This window comes from Citrus clementina, unplaced genomic scaffold, assembly GCF_000493195.1.
Source record: "Citrus clementina cultivar Clemenules unplaced genomic scaffold, Citrus_clementina_v1.0 scaffold_7, whole genome shotgun sequence".
Lineage (NCBI taxonomy): Eukaryota > Viridiplantae > Streptophyta > Magnoliopsida > Sapindales > Rutaceae > Citrus > Citrus x clementina.
In genome coordinates this window covers 823,654-842,097 of record NW_006262075.1, presented here as the reverse complement: position 1 = coordinate 842,097, position 18,444 = coordinate 823,654, and the positions used below count along the sequence as shown (strand labels likewise).

The 18,444-nt window shown below is 34.3% G+C and overlaps 2 protein-coding genes across 4 annotated transcripts; one reads left to right on the top strand and one right to left on the bottom strand.

The window, feature by feature from the left end:
- The first annotated feature begins 1,672 nt into the window (after positions 1-1,672).
- Positions 1,673-8,606, top strand: LOC18037314 (histidine kinase 1). Its single transcript, XM_006425365.2, has 15 exons — positions 1,673-2,126; positions 3,426-3,668; positions 3,780-4,583; positions 4,732-4,979; positions 5,203-5,362; positions 5,452-5,578; positions 5,666-5,755; positions 5,910-6,101; positions 6,210-6,279; positions 6,452-6,494; positions 6,602-6,733; positions 6,810-7,317; positions 7,416-7,560; positions 7,668-7,983; positions 8,093-8,606. The coding sequence occupies exons 1-15, from the start codon at positions 1,914-1,916 to the stop codon at positions 8,333-8,335; spliced, it is 3,534 nt and encodes a 1,177-aa protein (XP_006425428.1). The 5' UTR covers positions 1,673-1,913; the 3' UTR covers positions 8,336-8,606.
- Positions 8,607-13,692: 5,086 nt separating this feature from the next.
- LOC18037851 lies at positions 13,693-14,939 on the bottom strand. 3 transcript variants are annotated; one of them, XR_002904643.1, is made up of 2 exons: positions 14,404-14,939; positions 13,693-13,936 (listed from the first exon to the last, which is right to left on the bottom strand). XR_002904643.1 is itself a non-coding variant. In XM_006425364.2 (2 exons), exons 1-2 carry the CDS (start codon positions 14,824-14,826, stop codon positions 13,862-13,864), a joined length of 465 nt encoding a protein of 154 aa, XP_006425427.1. In that variant the 5' UTR covers positions 14,827-14,939; the 3' UTR covers positions 13,693-13,861. The 3 variants fall into 3 exon arrangements, 2 of the variants coding, with proteins under 2 accessions (XP_006425427.1, XP_024036485.1); XM_006425364.2 differs by having other exon boundaries at positions 13,693-13,903; XM_024180717.1 differs by having other exon boundaries at positions 13,693-13,903; positions 14,408-14,939.
- Between the last annotated feature and the right edge of the window lie 3,505 nt (positions 14,940-18,444).

Below are 18,444 nucleotides of genomic sequence, written 5' to 3'. Positions count from 1 at the left end.
GCATCCCTCTGAAATCCTTTAAAAAAAGAAAAAAAAAATTCTAAGGGTCAAAGATGCACATCAATTTTTCAATAAAATAGTTTGTCAGTTTATCTTTATCACTATATCCCCTTTGTTTTTTCTCTATCTCTAAAATCTCTCTGTACACCATTTATAAATTTTCATCTCTTGATGTATTTGGTTTTATCTACTATCAACTATTTTGTTACTTGTTTCCTTTAAAAACAAAACCTAATATGATTTCTTTATTTAGTTTCTTAAAATTCAAAAACAAACTATAAATACACAAGTTTAATGGTCTCCGCTCTGTTAAATGGGAATTTTGAAAATAAATATGGCTATAAGAAGGACATGCAAAATTAAGAATTAGGTTGCTTTTCGTTAATGCTTTTCAGATACAAGTTTCACAATTATAGAGAAGGTTCCCTTATCTCAAATGGGGTGTGAACAATTTTTAAGTAATAGAGAAAATATACCTTAACTAAAGGTAAAACGTAAAAATAGATAATAATAAAAAAAAGTTTTGTGGGAGTATTACAGGCTGCTAGTTGTGCCACTCTTGTTATTATTGGGTTTGTGTAGAGGGAGCCCTTCCAGAAATTCTCCAAGGCCTGGGCCAAACTGAGGCCTACGTACAATTTTGCTCGCCATCAACAGAAGAAACAGAACTCTAGGGACCCAACTGAAAGTTTCACTTTCCCACCGATGCCCTCAGTCTAATAAAAAAATTGATTCCCACTCCCGTTTATCTTCAGGTGTATATGGTCCTTGAAATTTCCCAAAATCTTGACCAATTACAAGACACCTCCTTTTCCAGTACGAGGGTTCTGTCTGTGTCACATCTGCTATTTACTCTGGGAAAATTTATTTCTGGCCCCATACAGTAAACCTTTATAACACTAGCTCATTTCAATAAAATTAAGGATCTCCCCTGCAACCAGCAAAAACGAAGACAAATTATGGCGCCGGCCTCACTTGCCCCATTTGTTTGTTACTTATTTTTACTGTTACATGTATTCTGGAGATTGTGTAAAATTAATTGTAGTCTTTGCTATACATTAGCAACTCATATCGACCTTTTTCTAGTAACTAGTTACTGCTACTAAATTGCCAATACTTGTACTATTATTAGGATTCTACATATTCTCCTCAAGTTAAGACATTTTAGTTAGCTGCCTTTTTTAATTCATATAGGGTCAATTTGTCATATCTACTTATCTTCTTCAAATAATTATACCCTTTTCATCGAATCAACAAAGACTTCCAATGAGAACCCTAATTATTGGCAAGGAAGAAAGAAAAGGGAGAAAGAAAAAATGATCTGAACTTTATTAAGATATGCAATTTATAAATAATACCCAAGTTTTTGAATGAAAGTGCATTTAAAAATAGGATAAATTGCTAAAACCACATATATCAGAAAGAAGGTCGAAACTGAAGTTGGCAAAAGGAATAGGGAGGAAAAAAAAAAAAGGAAGCACAAGTGGCAAAACATTTGCGGATGAGGAATAAAAGCACCCACCACTAATGAAAAAATTGCATGGAATGTGGTGTTGCGATTGGGGGGAAAAAAAAAAAAGACAAAAAGAAATGGTGGGAAATGACACTACGCATGAAGCCAAGAAAGTTTATTTAAGTAACCCACCAACAACACAAGCAGCAGACACACGCACACACTTGCACTTGCACAATAATTCAGTCGCACACTCGAATCCACATATAAAAACAAAAACAAAATACAATCTTTCTTACACTTTCACAAAAATTCACTTAATTCTTTTTTCTTTGAAGTTTTTCCCAGAAGAAAGACTTTCTACCACTGACAGTTTGAACACCAGATAAAACATAGAGATCCTTTCTTTTCTTTGACTCTCTTGAATAAGAAAGAAAAAGCCTCGAAACACTTCAGGCCAATGGCTACCCCTCTGACTCTGAAAAGGGTGTTTGAAAGTATCTGTATCTCCTCTGGTATTGCTGGTTCTTGGAGAAGCAGAAGAGCTCCACGTGGCAGAAGGATGATTCGAAAGGATGCTGCTGATCAACAACAAGGTGATGAGTTCCAACATGCAGCCGCTCGTTGTCTCTCATCTTATTATAGTGTTTTTGTTGCTCGCCTTGCTATCATGGTTAGTCTAAATTTTGTTTTTGGATTTTTGATGATCGTGTTACAATCTTTCATTTGTATGGATGCTTCACATTTGCCTCAACTTGCAAAATTGAAGCAAATGTTTTGGTTTTGATATTCTGTAACATGATCAAACATTCAATGGCATGTATCTGCTTTAAAGTGTTCGAAAGTCGTACTATTGTGTCTAGATAATTTTCATTAGCTTGAACATGCAAAGTCTAGAACTGTAGCAGTAGACGTGGACAAAATTTTGGTATTTCTTCTTTGTTTTTCAAACTGAAATTGACATACAGATCATTTAGATCAGGTTAGCCCAGGCAAACCAGTTATAATGATCTGCTCAGTCAATAGTCACGGTCTCTTTGAAGTGTTGTTTGAATAAGTCAATCGTAAAGGTATTTTCCTTAACATGAACAAACTTTAGTTATAGAGATGGATAAAATTTTGATTTTCATGAACTATTCTCAAACTTCAATGACACGCGAACCAGATCAGCCATGGTAATTGAAATATAATAGTATATTTTCTGCCTGTCATTTTCTCTTTGGAGTGTGCTAGAAATTGCCAAAAGTTTGAAGATGCAAATTTTAGGACCTTAATTGCAGAGATGGATTAAAAAAAATAAAAATTAAGTTCTTATATTCTGCAGCATATGCTCAAACTTCAATTTGACCGACAAATCATTTTAGCTATGGAAAATGACTTAAGAGGATATGGTTTCCGCTTCGTTCATTGTCTCTCTTTGGGGTGTTGCTAGAAACTTTCAATTGTGTTGAAATTTTCACTAGCTTGAACATGAAAAATTTCGGTAGCGTAATGGATGAAAGTTTGGTTTCTGTATTCTTTAACATTCTCAAACTGCAATGGATTAGATAACAGGCTAGCCATTGTAACCGTGGCTTTAGTATGAATTATAGTCCACTTGCAGCTGAAAAAAAAGAGCTCTCGTTTTCAATTTTTGTCATATTCATTTCTGGAACAGTATACTGAAAGTTTTGAGAGCTCCGTACGAATTCTGTTCGGTCATTAGCTCTCATTGTAAGTTGTGATAGAAAAACTACATAACAGACTTTCCAAAGGAAGAGATCAATGTACTCTGCAACAGCATAAAAAAATAATGGAATTTAATTGTTTTCCCTTTGCAAAAACTCAGTTATATGATTTTTCACATTTCAACGGAAGGAGAATTTCTATTTTTGTCATTTTACTGGTGTATATGTTGGTAGAGAGAAAGTATTGGTCTATTGCTCTGTTTTGGTTTGATTTACTGGTTGCTTCTGAAAATGGCTTAGTGCAGATCATGCTGGCCATTCTGATTGGACTGCTAACTGTACTGACATGGCATTTTACGAGGGTCTACACAACAAAATCACTGGATACTTTGGCATATGGCCTTCGTTATGAACTTCTACAACGTCCTTTATTGCGCATGTGGAACATTGTGAATTCCACTGCTGAGATAACGGCTGCCCAGGTTAAGCTTTCAGAATATGTAATTAAGCGGTACAACAAGCCTGCTACTCAAGCAGAACAAATCCAGGTAAAGAATTAAGTTTTTGATTTAGTTCTTGCAATGTGATTATTGCGAATGTTGTTGACACCTGGCAAAATTAACTATTAACTTCAGAATTTCTGTGTCAATTCTTGTTAGCTGTATGAAGTGATGAGGGATGTAACCTGGGCAATGTTTGCGAGTCGCAAAGCCCTGAATGCCATAACTATAAACTACAAAAATGGTTTTGTCCAGGCATTCCATAGAGATCACAGGAGTAACAACACGTTCTACATTTACTCAGATCTTTCTAACTATTCAATTGGTACCAGCGGCCCATATGATTCCAATTTGATCTCTTCGCGAGAAGGGTGGAATGATCAATCCATAAAGGGTAATATATCCGCCATTTGGTACCGGGAACCACTTGATCCCATCACTGGTGAGAAGATAGGAAAGGCAAGCCCCATCCCACCGGACGATCTAATTAATATTGCAGGAATCTCTCAAGTACCTGATGGAGTGGCTTCATGGCATGTAGCAGTAAGCAAGTTTACTAATTCGCCATTGCTTTCAGCAGCATTGCCAGTTTGGGACCCAACCACTTCCAATAAAAGTATTGTGGCTGTTGTGGGTGTCACTACCGCGCTTTCTAGTGTAGGCCAGCTGATGAAAGAACTTGTTGAAGTACATAGTGGGCACATATATTTGACCTCTCAAGAGGGTTACTTGCTAGCGACTTCCACAAATGCTCCTCTTTTAACAAATTCATCAACGGGACCAAATCTTGTGAAGGCTGTTGACTCTGATAATCCTGTAATACAAATGGGAGCTCAATGGCTACAGAGTGAATACGGAAGCAAGGTTCCCCCAGGTCATGTGATTCATGTACAGAACGCCAAGCTTGGCCACAAGCAATATTACATGGACACATTTTTTCTAAATCTAAAGAGACTACCTATTGTAAGTTTCGACAATGTAGAAGACGCAATCTTTTTGTTACATAATTCTGTTGTGTGCCTGAATTTCTTGTGTGATTGCTTATACCAATATTGCATTTATTGCCATTACAAGCGTCAGAAGATATTGATTTGATTCACACTGTCTGCAGGTTGGTGTCATTATCATTCCAAGAGAATACATAATGGGAAAAGCAGATGAGAGAGCCTACAAAACTTTGATTATACTGATATCTGCATCTGTATGTATCCTGGTCATCGGATGTATTTGCATTTTGATTTTGACAAATGGAGTATCAAAGGAAATGAAACTAAGAGCAGAACTGATAAGCCATCTTGATGCAAGACGAAAAGCAGAGGCCTCAAACAACTACAAAAGCCAATTTCTAGCAAATATGAGGTCAGTATTCCCACAATATCGAAAGTACTATAACATAGTACATACTAGGTTATTAAAGGATTCATTACGGCATATGCAAAAGAAAAATCAGAAACCGTGAATAATTTAAAAGAGAACTCATTCAAATTTAGGCCGGCAACTATCTTCACTCAACCACAATGATTGGTTTTTACACTTGCTGTGCTGCCTGTCAGAAGTAAATTGCCTTTTTGTTGCGTTGCAGTCATGAATTGAGGACACCGATGGCTGCTATAATCGGGCTACTGGAAATTCTTAAATCCGATGATCAATTAACCAATGAACAATACTCCACTGTCTGCCAGATTAAAAAAAGTTCTTATGCTTTACTCCGACTTCTTAATCGCATATTGGATCTCAGCAAGGTCAGTTACAAGTCAATACAGCTATGTTTAAAACATGACGTTCCGAATCAGTAATCATTTTCCTACTAATTTCTCTGAACACTGGACAGGTTGAATCAGGAAAAATGGAGTTAGAAAATACAGAGTTTGACTTGCAAAAGGAGCTCGAAGAACTGGTCGACATGTTCTCTGTGCAGTGCAGTAATCATAATGTGGAGACCGTCTTAGACCTTTCAGGTACAACTTACATTTTTTTCCTACTAATATATATTTCTGGCTATATCATATTCTGACATATGATTACAAATCTTTGTTTCCTTTTAGATAACATTCCACGAAATATTCGGGGGGACCCTGGTAGAGTCTTTCAGATATTTTCAAATCTTATTAACAACTCTATCAAGTTCACATCATGTAAGTGCAGCAATCACACTGCCAAGTTTGCTAGTTCGAGTGTGGCGATACTTCGTGCAGACTGATATAACAGTCCCATTTTTGATAAATTTTGTGGTAGTGGTCGCGTGATTAGAGTTAGCTCTTATAGAAAATTGTTTCAAATGTCTTGCAGCGGGGCACATTATTATCCGTGGATGGTGTGAGAATTTGGACACTTTTAAAAACGCCGCAGAGTTTCCTACTGATCGCAAGAAATTTGGGCGTGCATTTAGGACAAAATTGAAGCAACAGGCGAACAACGCAATGAATTTTCGGGAGGATAACAAATTAGCACTTTGCTTTGAAGTCGATGACACAGGCTGTGGTACGAATTTCAAATGTCTGAAACCAATTTAAAAATTCCTGTATGCATTGGTAAAGAAGTATGCCACATCTGAATGATTACCACATGCCTGTTTCTTATGCTGTATAGGGATTGATCAGAGCAAATGGGAAACAGTATTTGAAAGCTTTGAGCAAGGCGATCCCTCAACGACCCGAAAGTAAGTAGTTTATCCTGTCATGGATTCTTCAAATACAAATTTAAATTGACACTTAATCGCATAGATTAATAAAATTTATTCATCAAAAGCATATGAATATTAAGCAATTCATGGAACAATAAAAGTCTGAGACTTTCAGAATTTTTGTCTAAAGCGTTTTGCATTTTTCCAGGCATGGTGGGACTGGCCTTGGGCTATCCATTGTGCGAACCCTGGTGGGTACACCAATATGAAAGTAGAATTTTTTTTTTAAAGGTTTATTTAATCCGCTAGGCTTGGTTTTGAAATCACTTTCATCTTTGAATCATCCTGGTTAGGACAGGTGAACAAGATGGGTGGAGAAATCAAAGTTGTCAAGAAGAACAGCCCAGGAACTCTGATGCAACTATACCTGCTCCTGGGCGCATCTTCAGAATCAAAGCAGATTTATGATGCTGATTTTCCAAACACTGTGGTGAGCAAAATTACATCGTTTGGAACATAAAACACGTCTCGTGGGTGAAAGCTCACACATTATCATGTCAATGTAGGTGGTGCTTGCAACAGTTGGTAGTATGGAAAGAATGATCATTTCCCAATGGTTACGCAAGAAAAAAGTGTCCACTTTGGAAACATCTGAGTGGCATGAGCTAACTCGGATTCTCCGGGAACTCCTTGATCCTATCAGTCCAGTCTCTAGTAATGGTTTTGATGCTCCATATTCATCAAGTGAACCTTTGAAAGCTGAGATGACTAACATCAAAGCCTTGATTGACCCTGTTTATGTTGTAGTGATTGATATAGCACTACTAGACTTAAGTTCAGACTTATGGAGGGAACAGCTAAACTCCCTTGACATATTCCACCGGAAAGCGATGTTTGCATGGGTAGTAAACCATCAAACCACATCTCCTATAAAGACAGAGCTTAGCAGGGAAGGACAGAATATAGTGGTTACCAAACCGCTCTATAAAGGAAAGATGATTCAACTTTTGGAAACTGCCGTGAGGGGGAAAATTCTTGGAATGCAAAATAGAATTTCAAGTACAACAAATGAAGGTATGTAATTCCTAAGAATGTCTTGAAAATAATTAATTCCACTAGAGGTACCTGCAGCTTAGTTAATTCTTATGGATCTGTTTCTTTAATCGCATTAGGCAATGGGGAGGAAATTAGGGGAAGCATTGCAAATTATAGTGCATCAAAGCACCAGAAGTTCAGGAAGTGTTCATTTGAGTTCAGTAGTATATGTCCAGGGGAAAGCAGTTCCAGAAGAGAAGATCTAATTCACACCATGTTCAGGTTAGAATATGACACATGAGATACTATATAAGTATATTGCTTGTCGACAATAAACAAGCAATTTCATTGCTGCAAATTAAACTTGAATGTTAAACTTCTAAATGCAGGGAACGGCATCAGATTGGAAGCAGTCGTCGAGATCAACCTTGTTCATCTTCAAATAGTTCCAGTAATCAAAAGAGAATTCTTGAAGGCCTAAGGATACTGCTAGCTGAAGACACACCATTGATCCAGATAGTGGCATGCAAAATATTAGAAAAGGTTGGAGCAACGGTTAGTGTCGTGCCAGATGGACTGCAGGCAGTAGAAGCTCTAAACCGAATGCTTGCAGCAGAAAGTTCCAGAAGGAGATCTCTCCTGCAAGGATCTCCATCAGAAACTCCTGATACCCCTCGATTTGACTTGATCTTAATGGACTGCCAAGTAAGTAATCAAGTCTCACTCCTTGGTATCATTTTGCTAACATCGAACGCATACATTAATTAATTCAACAAAATTCTTTAACGTGTTTAACGTCTGTGTGACAAATCAGATGCCGAAGATGGATGGTTACGAAGCAACAATAGAAATCAGGAAATCGGAATCAGAACACGGTGCGCGCAATATTCCTATTGTTGCACTAACGGCTCATGCAATGAATGCGGATGAGAAAAAATGCTTGGGGGTGGGGATGAATGCGTATCTAACAAAGCCAATTGACTCAGAACGAATGGTATCAACCATTCTTAGACTCACCAAGAACATGCCCTCAGAAGCTACAGGGACTACAAGGTAGGCAATTTGGAGGTAGCCATATCCCCGGAAGAATTTTAAAATGCATGCAACACTAATGTCCTAGGAATATGTCTAATTTCAGCTTTCATTACTGTCGTGAAACTGCTACTCTAATTGCCCTTTTTTGGCCGCTGTTGCGAAACTTAAAGTGTATGTGAGTTTGGTGTTCTCATTTGATGATTTTGTGGAACTAATTACTATGCTTAGTTTATCTTTATCCTCCAATAGGATGATGTTATTATCTACATGCTCTGTAGTTTGATACGTTTAGCAGTCCCTAATACTGTTGTTTTTTTATCAACGAAATGTTCATTAAAATGTTGAGTGTTTTAATTTGTTCGTTAATTTATATTTATATGTTTACTTTTCTATCGTGATGAGCACGTGCTTAAAATAAACCACAATATTATGACAGTTTTATCGTTGACTTAATTACAAGCTAAACTAAATAAATCAGGGAAAATTTTTTAGAAAACAAAACTATTAATTAGTTTGATCTTCATCATATGTAACATCAACCAAAAAAACCCAATCAATGGGAGGTCAATATTCCAAAGTATATTGACGAAACAGGACTTAATATAGGATTGTACGTGCTTAATGTAATCTTAAATATTGAATTAAAAAACCTCGGTTTCTAAACTGAATACTCCATAAGAAATGCATTTGATTGGTACGTGTGCAAAATATTTTTTAAACCATTTACAGAGGATTTGTTCTCACCATTATATTTATTTTTTATGTATCATTTCTCAAAATTGAAAAACAAAAAGGTGATTTTCGTGTTTTTTTAGACTCTCCTCCAATAAAATAATTTTTTTTTTCATTGTGTCATGTTTATTATAAAATATAAAATATTAGGAGTGTGTGGTTAGGGATGGAAAAATACGGGTCCGGGTTCAGCCTTTCAGGATCCGCACCCGGACGAATATTTTTTTGTACCAGACCCAGACATAACCCGCATTTTTCCACTCCGGGTCCGGTCTGGGTTCAACCCGAAAAATACGGGTTTTCGGATTGCGGGTTTCCAACCCGGATTGATGAATCTAATTAAAAAAAAAACTAAAAATTTAAGTAATATAAAAGAAAATAATATTAAATTTCATGAATCGAACCCAATCATATAATTCAGTTTGGTTCATATTCGGTTTATGCCCGCCCCTCAGGCACGACACTATAGCTGTATGTACTCTGTATGCATTGAGGTAATTTTTGGAAACCTCTTTGGGCATCAAACCCCACACTGCAAGTTCCCCCACCTACCACCAGACGGTACTCAGCACCACGCCAAGCCACAGTCACAGCCGCGTCTACTGCACCAATTGCTACCGCAGCAGAAGCCAAAAAATAAACAAGTCTATACAAATCAAATGACAAATCAACTGACAAATCAAATGGAAATACAAATCTAGGATTTCAGCAAATTAAATACAAATCCATGGCCTAAACAAACCAAATACAAATTAGCTTAGTTTGAACCCTGCAGGAACAGCTGCGACGCAAAGGTGGGCAAGACGCCAAGACGGCTGATGATGATGATGAACAGCCGCAAAGGTGGGCAAGTGAGTGTGACGACGATGATGTTTTGATTTGATTGGATGAAGACGAGCTGAAGAGAGAGAGGAAATGCGTTGCTGCGGCTGTGAAAGTGTAAATGAATTAAGCCGCACCTTTGGGTTCTTTTTTTTTTTCCTATTTATATTAAAAATATTTTTTAAAATTTAATATTAAAATTAATAAATTTCCGTGTCCGAATTCCGGACATACGGGTTCGCCTAAAACCAGAACCGGACCCGGACATGTACGGGTTTGTAAAATGGGTTCCAAATTTTGCATTTTTATACATCCGGACCGGGTTGAACCCGGATCAGATCATCCGGATTTATCCGGGTCCGAAAAAATTTGCCATCCCTATGTGTGGTGGATAAGGAGGGAGTGTGAATAGATGCTTCTATGTGCAAATTGAGATCCCCTCAATATTAAATGTAGACAGAAACAATAAGTCCGCTCGAAGTAGATTCAATTCGCACTCGCAAAGTGACTAAACTTCCTTAAATTACGGAGTTGCGAGCAAATGGTTTCTTGAGGAGGGATCCTACTAGAAGAGATCTAATCCAAGTCAATCTAAAAATTCGGTCGGACTTAGGTCCTGTTTGAGATTAAGGTGCTGAAACTTTTAAACTATAATGTAAAAAAAAATTGTAACTATAAAATAAAAATTAATAATATGTAGTAAGTATAAATTTTAAATAATAATTTTGACAAAATTATTAAAGATATAATAAATTTTTTATTATGCAAGTGAAAAATCATATCAATATAGATTTCAAGCTGCAACAGCTAGTGTTTACCAAATACTTTAATACTGCCCAACCTCAATCCTAAACGCACTTTTAGAGATCAACTTGCATATCCTCTCTGAAAAATCAGGGCACTAACTTGATTCACTAACGTTCATCTCCCAATTTAAGAGTCATAGGTCTCTAACCTTTATAAGGGCCTCCGAAAAATTCAAATTGGTATGTTTATCTTTCTCTCTCTATACCACAAACTCTCTTCCTAGGGAAAAAATAGTAACAAAAGTTTTTTCTTTTTCTTCTTAATTTTCCGTCCTATTTGTGAAAAGTTTTTCAGTAAAAGTAAGTTAACTGCGGTTAGATACTTATATATTCATTTTATTAATAAACTCAAGGGTCCTGCTACTTTACAACTGGTGTTTCGTACCCCTATTTTGTCATTTAGTGATTTAATCATTAAAGTTAACCAAAGAGTTGCATAACGGCCGGGATGTGTTTGGATGGTTATTAACATTCTTATCCCTGGTATTTACTGAAAAATAAGAAAAGGCAAAGGTTTCTAAATGTTGACATATGTATCCGGATTGTTTCAATTTTTTTTTTTTAACACTTAAATCTATTGACTTAGTTTGACTGTTAGAATGAGTATCAATGTATCGATAATAATGTATTCTCATGTAAAAATTTCAAAATACATGAAAAAAATTAACATGTATTAATAAATATTTTTATAACATAATATCTATCTAATATACAATAAATTATTTGAATTCATCAATCAAAATAGAATACATAATAAAAATATATTAATTTGTTAATAATAATAATATATGACCAAAATAAACATGTATATACCTAAATTAAATGTTTTCAATGATATTATTAATGAACAAGTTGCGTAATTCCTAAGGTATATTTAATTATTTTTTATTTTAATATTAATATCTTCATACGTATGATAACCGAATTTTATTTCTTTATTCTTATTTAGTAGTTTAGCACCCATGAACTTTATCTTCTATTTTTTCTTGTTTTCATAAACTCTGACCTAATAAAATACTTTTAATTAAAACCATCATATTTTAGAAATAGATTTTTTCATCGACAATAATCCTGCTATTGATTCTTTGGTCTATGTAGTAGTTTGATTTAAAATCCTTGAATAAAGATTCATGGCTTTGAAAATTTTATTATTTATAAAATTACCATTCGTGTTCTCTAAAATTCTTGAACTAAACCTTTTCTTGGGAACATTTTCTTCGAATTTATATATTTCTATGTTAAATAAAGGACAACATAGGTAGAGAATAAATAGTTGTAAATTATAGATGTTTATCCTTTGGTCTTAGTAGTAATTTAATGAATGGGTATTTTTATAATATAAATGATTTAATTATAGTATGAGGTTATTTGAACCCACCAAATTACTCTCTACACCCAATTACTCAAGAAACCTATAGCATAAATTTAAAAATTAAAATTTGACTATATACACCTCATAATACCAAAAATAACCCCAATTTAATTTATTTTTTGAATAATAAAATTATTTTCTTCTGCTTTTTTATAAAATTTAATCTTTTATGGATTGGATAATCTTACAAAGTGTGGACAATAAAGATGAACAAAAAAATGCTTTATGAATATTATTTGTTTACGATGAAATTATGTTTAGCTTAAAAGAAATTTTGAACTTAAATTAGGATAAGAATAAAAGAAAAATATAATTAATTAAATATATATCTTATCCCTAATAGTAAATTATTTCATATGTATTTTAGTAATAGAAATTTTAATAAAAAAATAGGTGTAAAAAATATTTTGAAGTCAAATAGCCTAATCTTAATTAAAATGAGGTACTATGAGTATTTTTAAGATTTAAATATCCACAACCCTTAATTTATTCTTTGTAAGGGTAAAGTTTAGTTAATGCTCAGCTCAATTGTATATGTATAAAAAATTAAAAATGAACAGAACTTGAGTGTCCAAATTTAGAAATATTATTTAGTTTTTTTAATTTTTTTTTAAAAATAGATTGTAGTTCAATTAAACAGTAAAAAAGACAAAACAAAGGGTTATTTACCCCTCTGGTAACCTAGTTTTGCTCAGTTTGATAATTGAAAAAAAAATGAAAAAAAAAATGTGCAATCCAAGAATTTGATAAGAGAAAAGAAAGTAAAAAGAGTTGTATAATATATTTTGGTACCAAGTTCTCAAATTTTGTTTAGATCATATGAGTTCTGTTTAAAATACAGCTTTATTAGTTAATTATAAATAAATCTCTTTCCTCATATCTAACGGTCCAAAAGTAATGTTAAATGGAGAAAATCAGGCTGATTATGAAGGAGAGTTGAAGAAAAATGGAAAAAAATTACCGTTATATTTATAACTAAAGTGTAAATAAGAAAGAATATAAGGGATTCAATTAAAAAAAAAAAGACAAAAGAGGGGTACGGTGTCACAGGGTACCGAAGCTTTGCCCTAAAGTCAAAGGTAGATACTTATATATTTATTTTATTAATAAACTGAATTGAACGTTGGAGGATTAACACTGCAAAAATCTCTAGTGTTTCTCTAATTGTTCACTATGAACGCAAATATTATGGAGTGTTCGTGGTTGCCAGTTATTGCTTGAGGCAAGAAGGTGTAGCTCAAAACTATCTTCCCAACTACAATTTTTTGGTGTAGGTATTCTGGTCGAGTAAAAAACAATACATCGAGATTACCCAAAAGAGAAACTAAAAAAGTTCTATAACTTTTCATCAGAAAAATGATGGCATCTCCTTCACTCATTCTAGTGAAAATCAACACCATCAAATGCCATACACAAAAATTCCAGCAAAGAATAATACGCTGCCCATCCCCCACAATTCATTGAACTCACTCATTTATATGTAATTAAAGACAAATTGATGAGAAAATAAACCTTGTAGTACAAATTAACAGATCACAAACAGAGGGAACATTGAACATATATAGAAGTGGTTAAAGAGTGCAAACTTCATACATATAGTGCATGTTCATCATGTTCTTCAACAGCGCAGACTGACATAAAAAATAAAAGAGGGTTCAAATAATTAAGCACTACAGCTTTAACATAAGACAGAAGATAATTTCTTGCATGCACCTACAAGAAATTATTTGCTACATATATCATGATGATTGACCCCTGCTATAAGCAGTGGTGGATTTAGCGGCTGCTCTTTGTCGTTCCTTCTTCCAACGACGGCTCATCGAGTCTCTTTTCTCAAAAAAGTCTTATCTGTACTGCCCTGCATTATAGGGTGCAAAAAGCATAATCATCCCTGGGGAAAATTTTTTTAAAAAAAAGAACTCCATTAATGAATTGTGAAATTAATATATGTTATTGATGAGTCGAAATTGAAAGTTTTACTTATAATTAGGGGCTTGTGCCCGTTAGCATTATGTGCTAAAAATAGAAAACAAAATTAAAATCCCACAACAATTAATCTCGAGGAATAATTTCCACTATTGAAAATTTTTAAGCATTCCCGAGAAATTAAATAAAACAAAGAAATAAATAGAAGTATACGTGTGTGTTTATTTTTTTATAAGGGTACATAAAATATTTCAAGCACCAAGAAATCAACTATTTTTTTTTCATTTTTATGCGGATAATATTAGTGGACCTTTTACTAAGTAAATTAGAAGTCAAAACCCATCAAAGAAACCCTCTAAAATTCATAATTTGAGAAAGCTTGTCTTTGTTTCATCAAATTCCTTCGTAACAGAAAAATTAAAACACACGCACACACATCAAAGTGTTGAACGAAGAGAGTGAGAAGTGCATCTCCTGTAACATGAAAATGTCAACACCAGTCTCAAACTTCCTACTCCAGATTGCGCAAAAAGAAATAAGGCTTCTCAATGTCGACAGAAGCAGAAGCAGGAGCTGAAAGTGGCTTCTGAAAAATTCTTCCAGGAGAGGAGACCCGCATGGACATGGATGGTCTAGCCAAGTATTGAAGGCCAACAAGTCCTGGTCCCCCAACCCCATGGGCGCCAGTGCCACCGTAAGGCAATGTTCTCTGCAGTGAGCCACCATTATCAGCAGAAGAGTGGCTGCAACGGCCAGCACCATGACCCACCACCGTCGGCTTCGGAGTTGTGGAACCAAGAAACAGTTTGCTGCCCCAGCCGGTTTCAAAACCCACCGAAATCTCCCCTTCCTCATTACCCACTTCAAAGACTACTCGATTACTCTTACTCGGAGGAGGAGGATTTGTCTTTCTTTCCAAAATTCATTTCCCGAGTCCATTCTTTCTTTTCTTTCTGTCTTTCGTTTTGCTCTTCCGTGTTGTGATTGATATTGTTACAATGTCAGCATCATTTATAACAATCTTAGGAATATTGTCCTACTAGTTTAAATGTACAACTCAACTAATTAGGCAGAGATTAGATTACAAGAAAAATAAATCAAATTGAAATTTTATGTTTAAGATGTGAATAAGTCCGCAGTGGCTCGGAGTTCGTGCCATGTTTGAGCTTTCTTTTTTTTTTTTCCAATTTTTGCATGGACAGTGAAAAAGAAAACGGCAAGCCATTATCAACATTCTCTGCTAAATTCTGTGCTTCTTCACTTTTGCAACTTTTCAGAGCTAGAGTCCATTATATTCGCATAGACTATATTTACCCGTGACTAAACTGTTGAAAAAATAGCATGTCTATATGCTATTTTGAGGGCACATTTTGAGTGGGTCTCACTTAGCGAAAGTGAGAAATCTTGTGATTATCGGATTCTATTCTGTTAATACTTCAAAAGAGTAATTTTATTTTCTCAAAATGGTGCTTGGGTGCATGAGAAATTATCTCTCAAAGTTCACCCTTAAAGTTGGAAAATTGAAAGGAAATGAGGCTTATCTCACATGGGAAAAAGAAGCCAAGGGATTAGTGTTTATATATAAACACTTAACTATGCATGAATAAGAATTATAAGGATAGAGGCTTTTTCCACACGCGCGTACGCAGGGGGGGTGCAAATCCAAGACCGATTTGATTGAACTCGGGTGCGTACGCGAATGTCAGCCCAAAATCATCCAAGCTTGCATGGCACGTTTTGAATTTTTTTTGTAACAGTTTCACACCTCTTTGAATTCAAAAGATTTGTAACAACTTTACAATTATTTTTGGCTGTTACAGCAATTAAATTGCACATATTGAATTCCGAAATTCAATTCTTTTGCTTCTGTTACCTACCCACATGAGTATAAAAAGGCACCTTCCCTCTTTTTTTTTTAACGAACACAAAAACTAGCACACAGAGCACTTGCAATTTTTCCCTTTCCTCCTTTCGTCTGTTTTTTCTTGATCGAGTTTGCCACTGTTGTGGTTCGCCGGAATTACCTGTCTGTGCTTGACCGGAAATTCGTGCCCGTTGTATCCTGGGAAACAGCTACCAAAAGACCTAAAACACTTCAGTAGGTGGTAAATCTGTTTTAATGAAATTGTTCTGTGCAGTCTTCGGGTTTCATTTTTTCTGTTTCGATTTTTCTTTTCACTGCTGTTTTCAGTTGTAATTTCCAGTGTTGCTTCAGTTAATTTGCCTACTAATTTTATTTGTTTGACTCACTGTGTTTTAATTTCTTACATAAACATCATCATCACCACTCTCTTCATCTTAACGAGACCTAACCATCCTTTTCAGAAACAACCAAAGTAAAAATAAAATAAAATAAAAACGAGACCTAACCTAAAAGGGTATTTAATTAATTAAATATATATCTCTTCAAGTATCAAAGAAATGTGTGTTGGGTAATTAATGCTTCGAGAATTTCAGGAAATAGCTACTATTAATTAATTAACTAATTCAATCCACTTACGTAACTCTTTGGTTGCAATAGGATTCTGATTCTGGGCTATTTAATTTAATTTTCTCTTCAATTAAATTGCACTAAGATTTGAGATATTCGCTGTGATACTATCTTAGAGAAATTGTATGATCCAAAAAAAAAAAATTAACTTGATATATAATGACCCAATAATAATGAATGTGTGTGTATTCACACACACATATATATATATAGTCATTCTATAGAACAGACACTTTTATTTTTATTTTTTTCATGCAGATACTTTTCTAAATCATATAGTTTAAGAGAGGTAATTTTTAACTCTCTTAAACCGCACAATTTAAAAGTGTATTCGTATTAAAAAAATAAAAATTACTGGCGTGGGCACTTGAGAATATTAATTATGTATTTAGTAGTTTAATAGCTTATCAGTATTAAAAAAATTGAAGGTGTCTACACCTAAAAATGATTTTATATATATATATATATATATATATATAACACCACTATAAATTTTCGTAAATGACCGAATGTAGATGTTACTTTCACAATTTTATCATCTAATTAACAAATTCTTAACGCTAATGAATATTTGTCACTAATAGAAGTCTATCTTTAAGAGTTGAAAAGAAAACGTACTTTTGCCAAACTGAAAGGGGAGATGTAATTATCCGTTAAAATTGAAATGGAAAACACCAGTAAAATTAAATTGCACAGTTAGCGAATGGATGGTTGCAAGTTGGATCGGTATGGGCAACAAGATTGATTGAAGCATTTAATTCTTTTTAAATATATATGAAAAAAAAATGTTTGGCCAAAATTAGTTTTTCTATCTTCATCCACGTGAACAACTTGCCGAATATTGATGGCGTTGGACTTACATGATGCTCTCCGTCACGAGTAATATGTATCTTACGCAAATTATTGATGCTAAGTACACGAATATAGAACTTAGCTGAGAATGTGCAAAGCGAATAATAATGGTGGCCATTTTCAGTCGAAGCAAATTTGGAAAAAGTACAAACTACCACGAAGTTCACAGAATAGCTCATCACTGACCATTGGATAGTGTTTGAATATTGATCTCATTATTTATGCAAACTAATCACTGAATATTAATTACCAGAAGCTTGAATTGCATAATGCAAATATATATCTTCTTTGATTGGTTAGTTTGCCACCGTTTAGCCCAAATTTCTTTTGACGTTTCCAAATTGGGACTGTATACCGATCAATATAAAGCATTAAAGTACCTACGAATAAATACCACAGTTAATCCAAAAGATTTCAAGAACAATACAAACCCCCAACCTTTTACTTCTCCTTTCGTTTCATTCAACCCCATTAGTCAATAATGATAAAATAATGTTTTATATTTTATAACTTAATAGTTATAAAAGTGCATCTAATGAAAAAGAAAATTAATTAAGAAACTTTTAATACAAACAAATATACAACATAAACATTTTGATTAATCTTTAAAAATATATAGACTAACTAATTCAGTGATTGACTTAAAAACTAGGACTTAGAAAATATTTACCTCCAATATTATCATCAATTATTCACCGATCATTCATGTGTATTAATCATTAATCATCAATTTCATGTGTATTTTATTTTCCGCATGAGAAGCCCACAAATCATAAGAAGGTCCTAAGGAAAATATGACCTGATAAAGTTACAAATCATATGAATGAAACCTCCAGAGGGCCATAATAGTGTAAGAAGCAACTAGCATTACGGGACCAATCTTCAAGCCATCTGTGAGAAAGAAAATTGGGCGTTTAAGTTGCATGCACCACTTACGTAAAATGCTTTGAAGGGTTGGATTTCGCGTCGATATAAGATGCGTTTTTAAGTTTTTTAAAAATACATGTTAAATGCATATTTATAATAGTGTCTATGGTCATAATTTAATTAGTTGTATCATTTTATCCAAAATCACCAAATTGAAATTTTATATTTTGCTCGAAATCAAAATTCATTCTTTCACGTGTATA

Coding starts and splice junctions, on each gene's coding strand:
- LOC18037851 (XM_006425364.2), bottom strand. CDS start 14,826: ATGAGGAAGGGGAGATTTCGGTGGGTTTTGAAACCGGCTGGGGCAGCA. Junction 13,904..14,403: donor CGTTCAACACTTTGATGTGT/GTGCGTGTGTTT, acceptor CCTATAATGCAG/GGCAGTACAGATAAGACTTT.
- LOC18037314 (XM_006425365.2), top strand. CDS start 1,914: ATGGCTACCCCTCTGACTCTGAAAAGGGTGTTTGAAAGTATCTGTATC. Junction 3,669..3,779: donor CTCAAGCAGAACAAATCCAG/GTAAAGAATTAA, acceptor AATTCTTGTTAG/CTGTATGAAGTGATGAGGGA. Junction 7,561..7,667: donor CTAATTCACACCATGTTCAG/GTTAGAATATGA, acceptor TTCTAAATGCAG/GGAACGGCATCAGATTGGAA.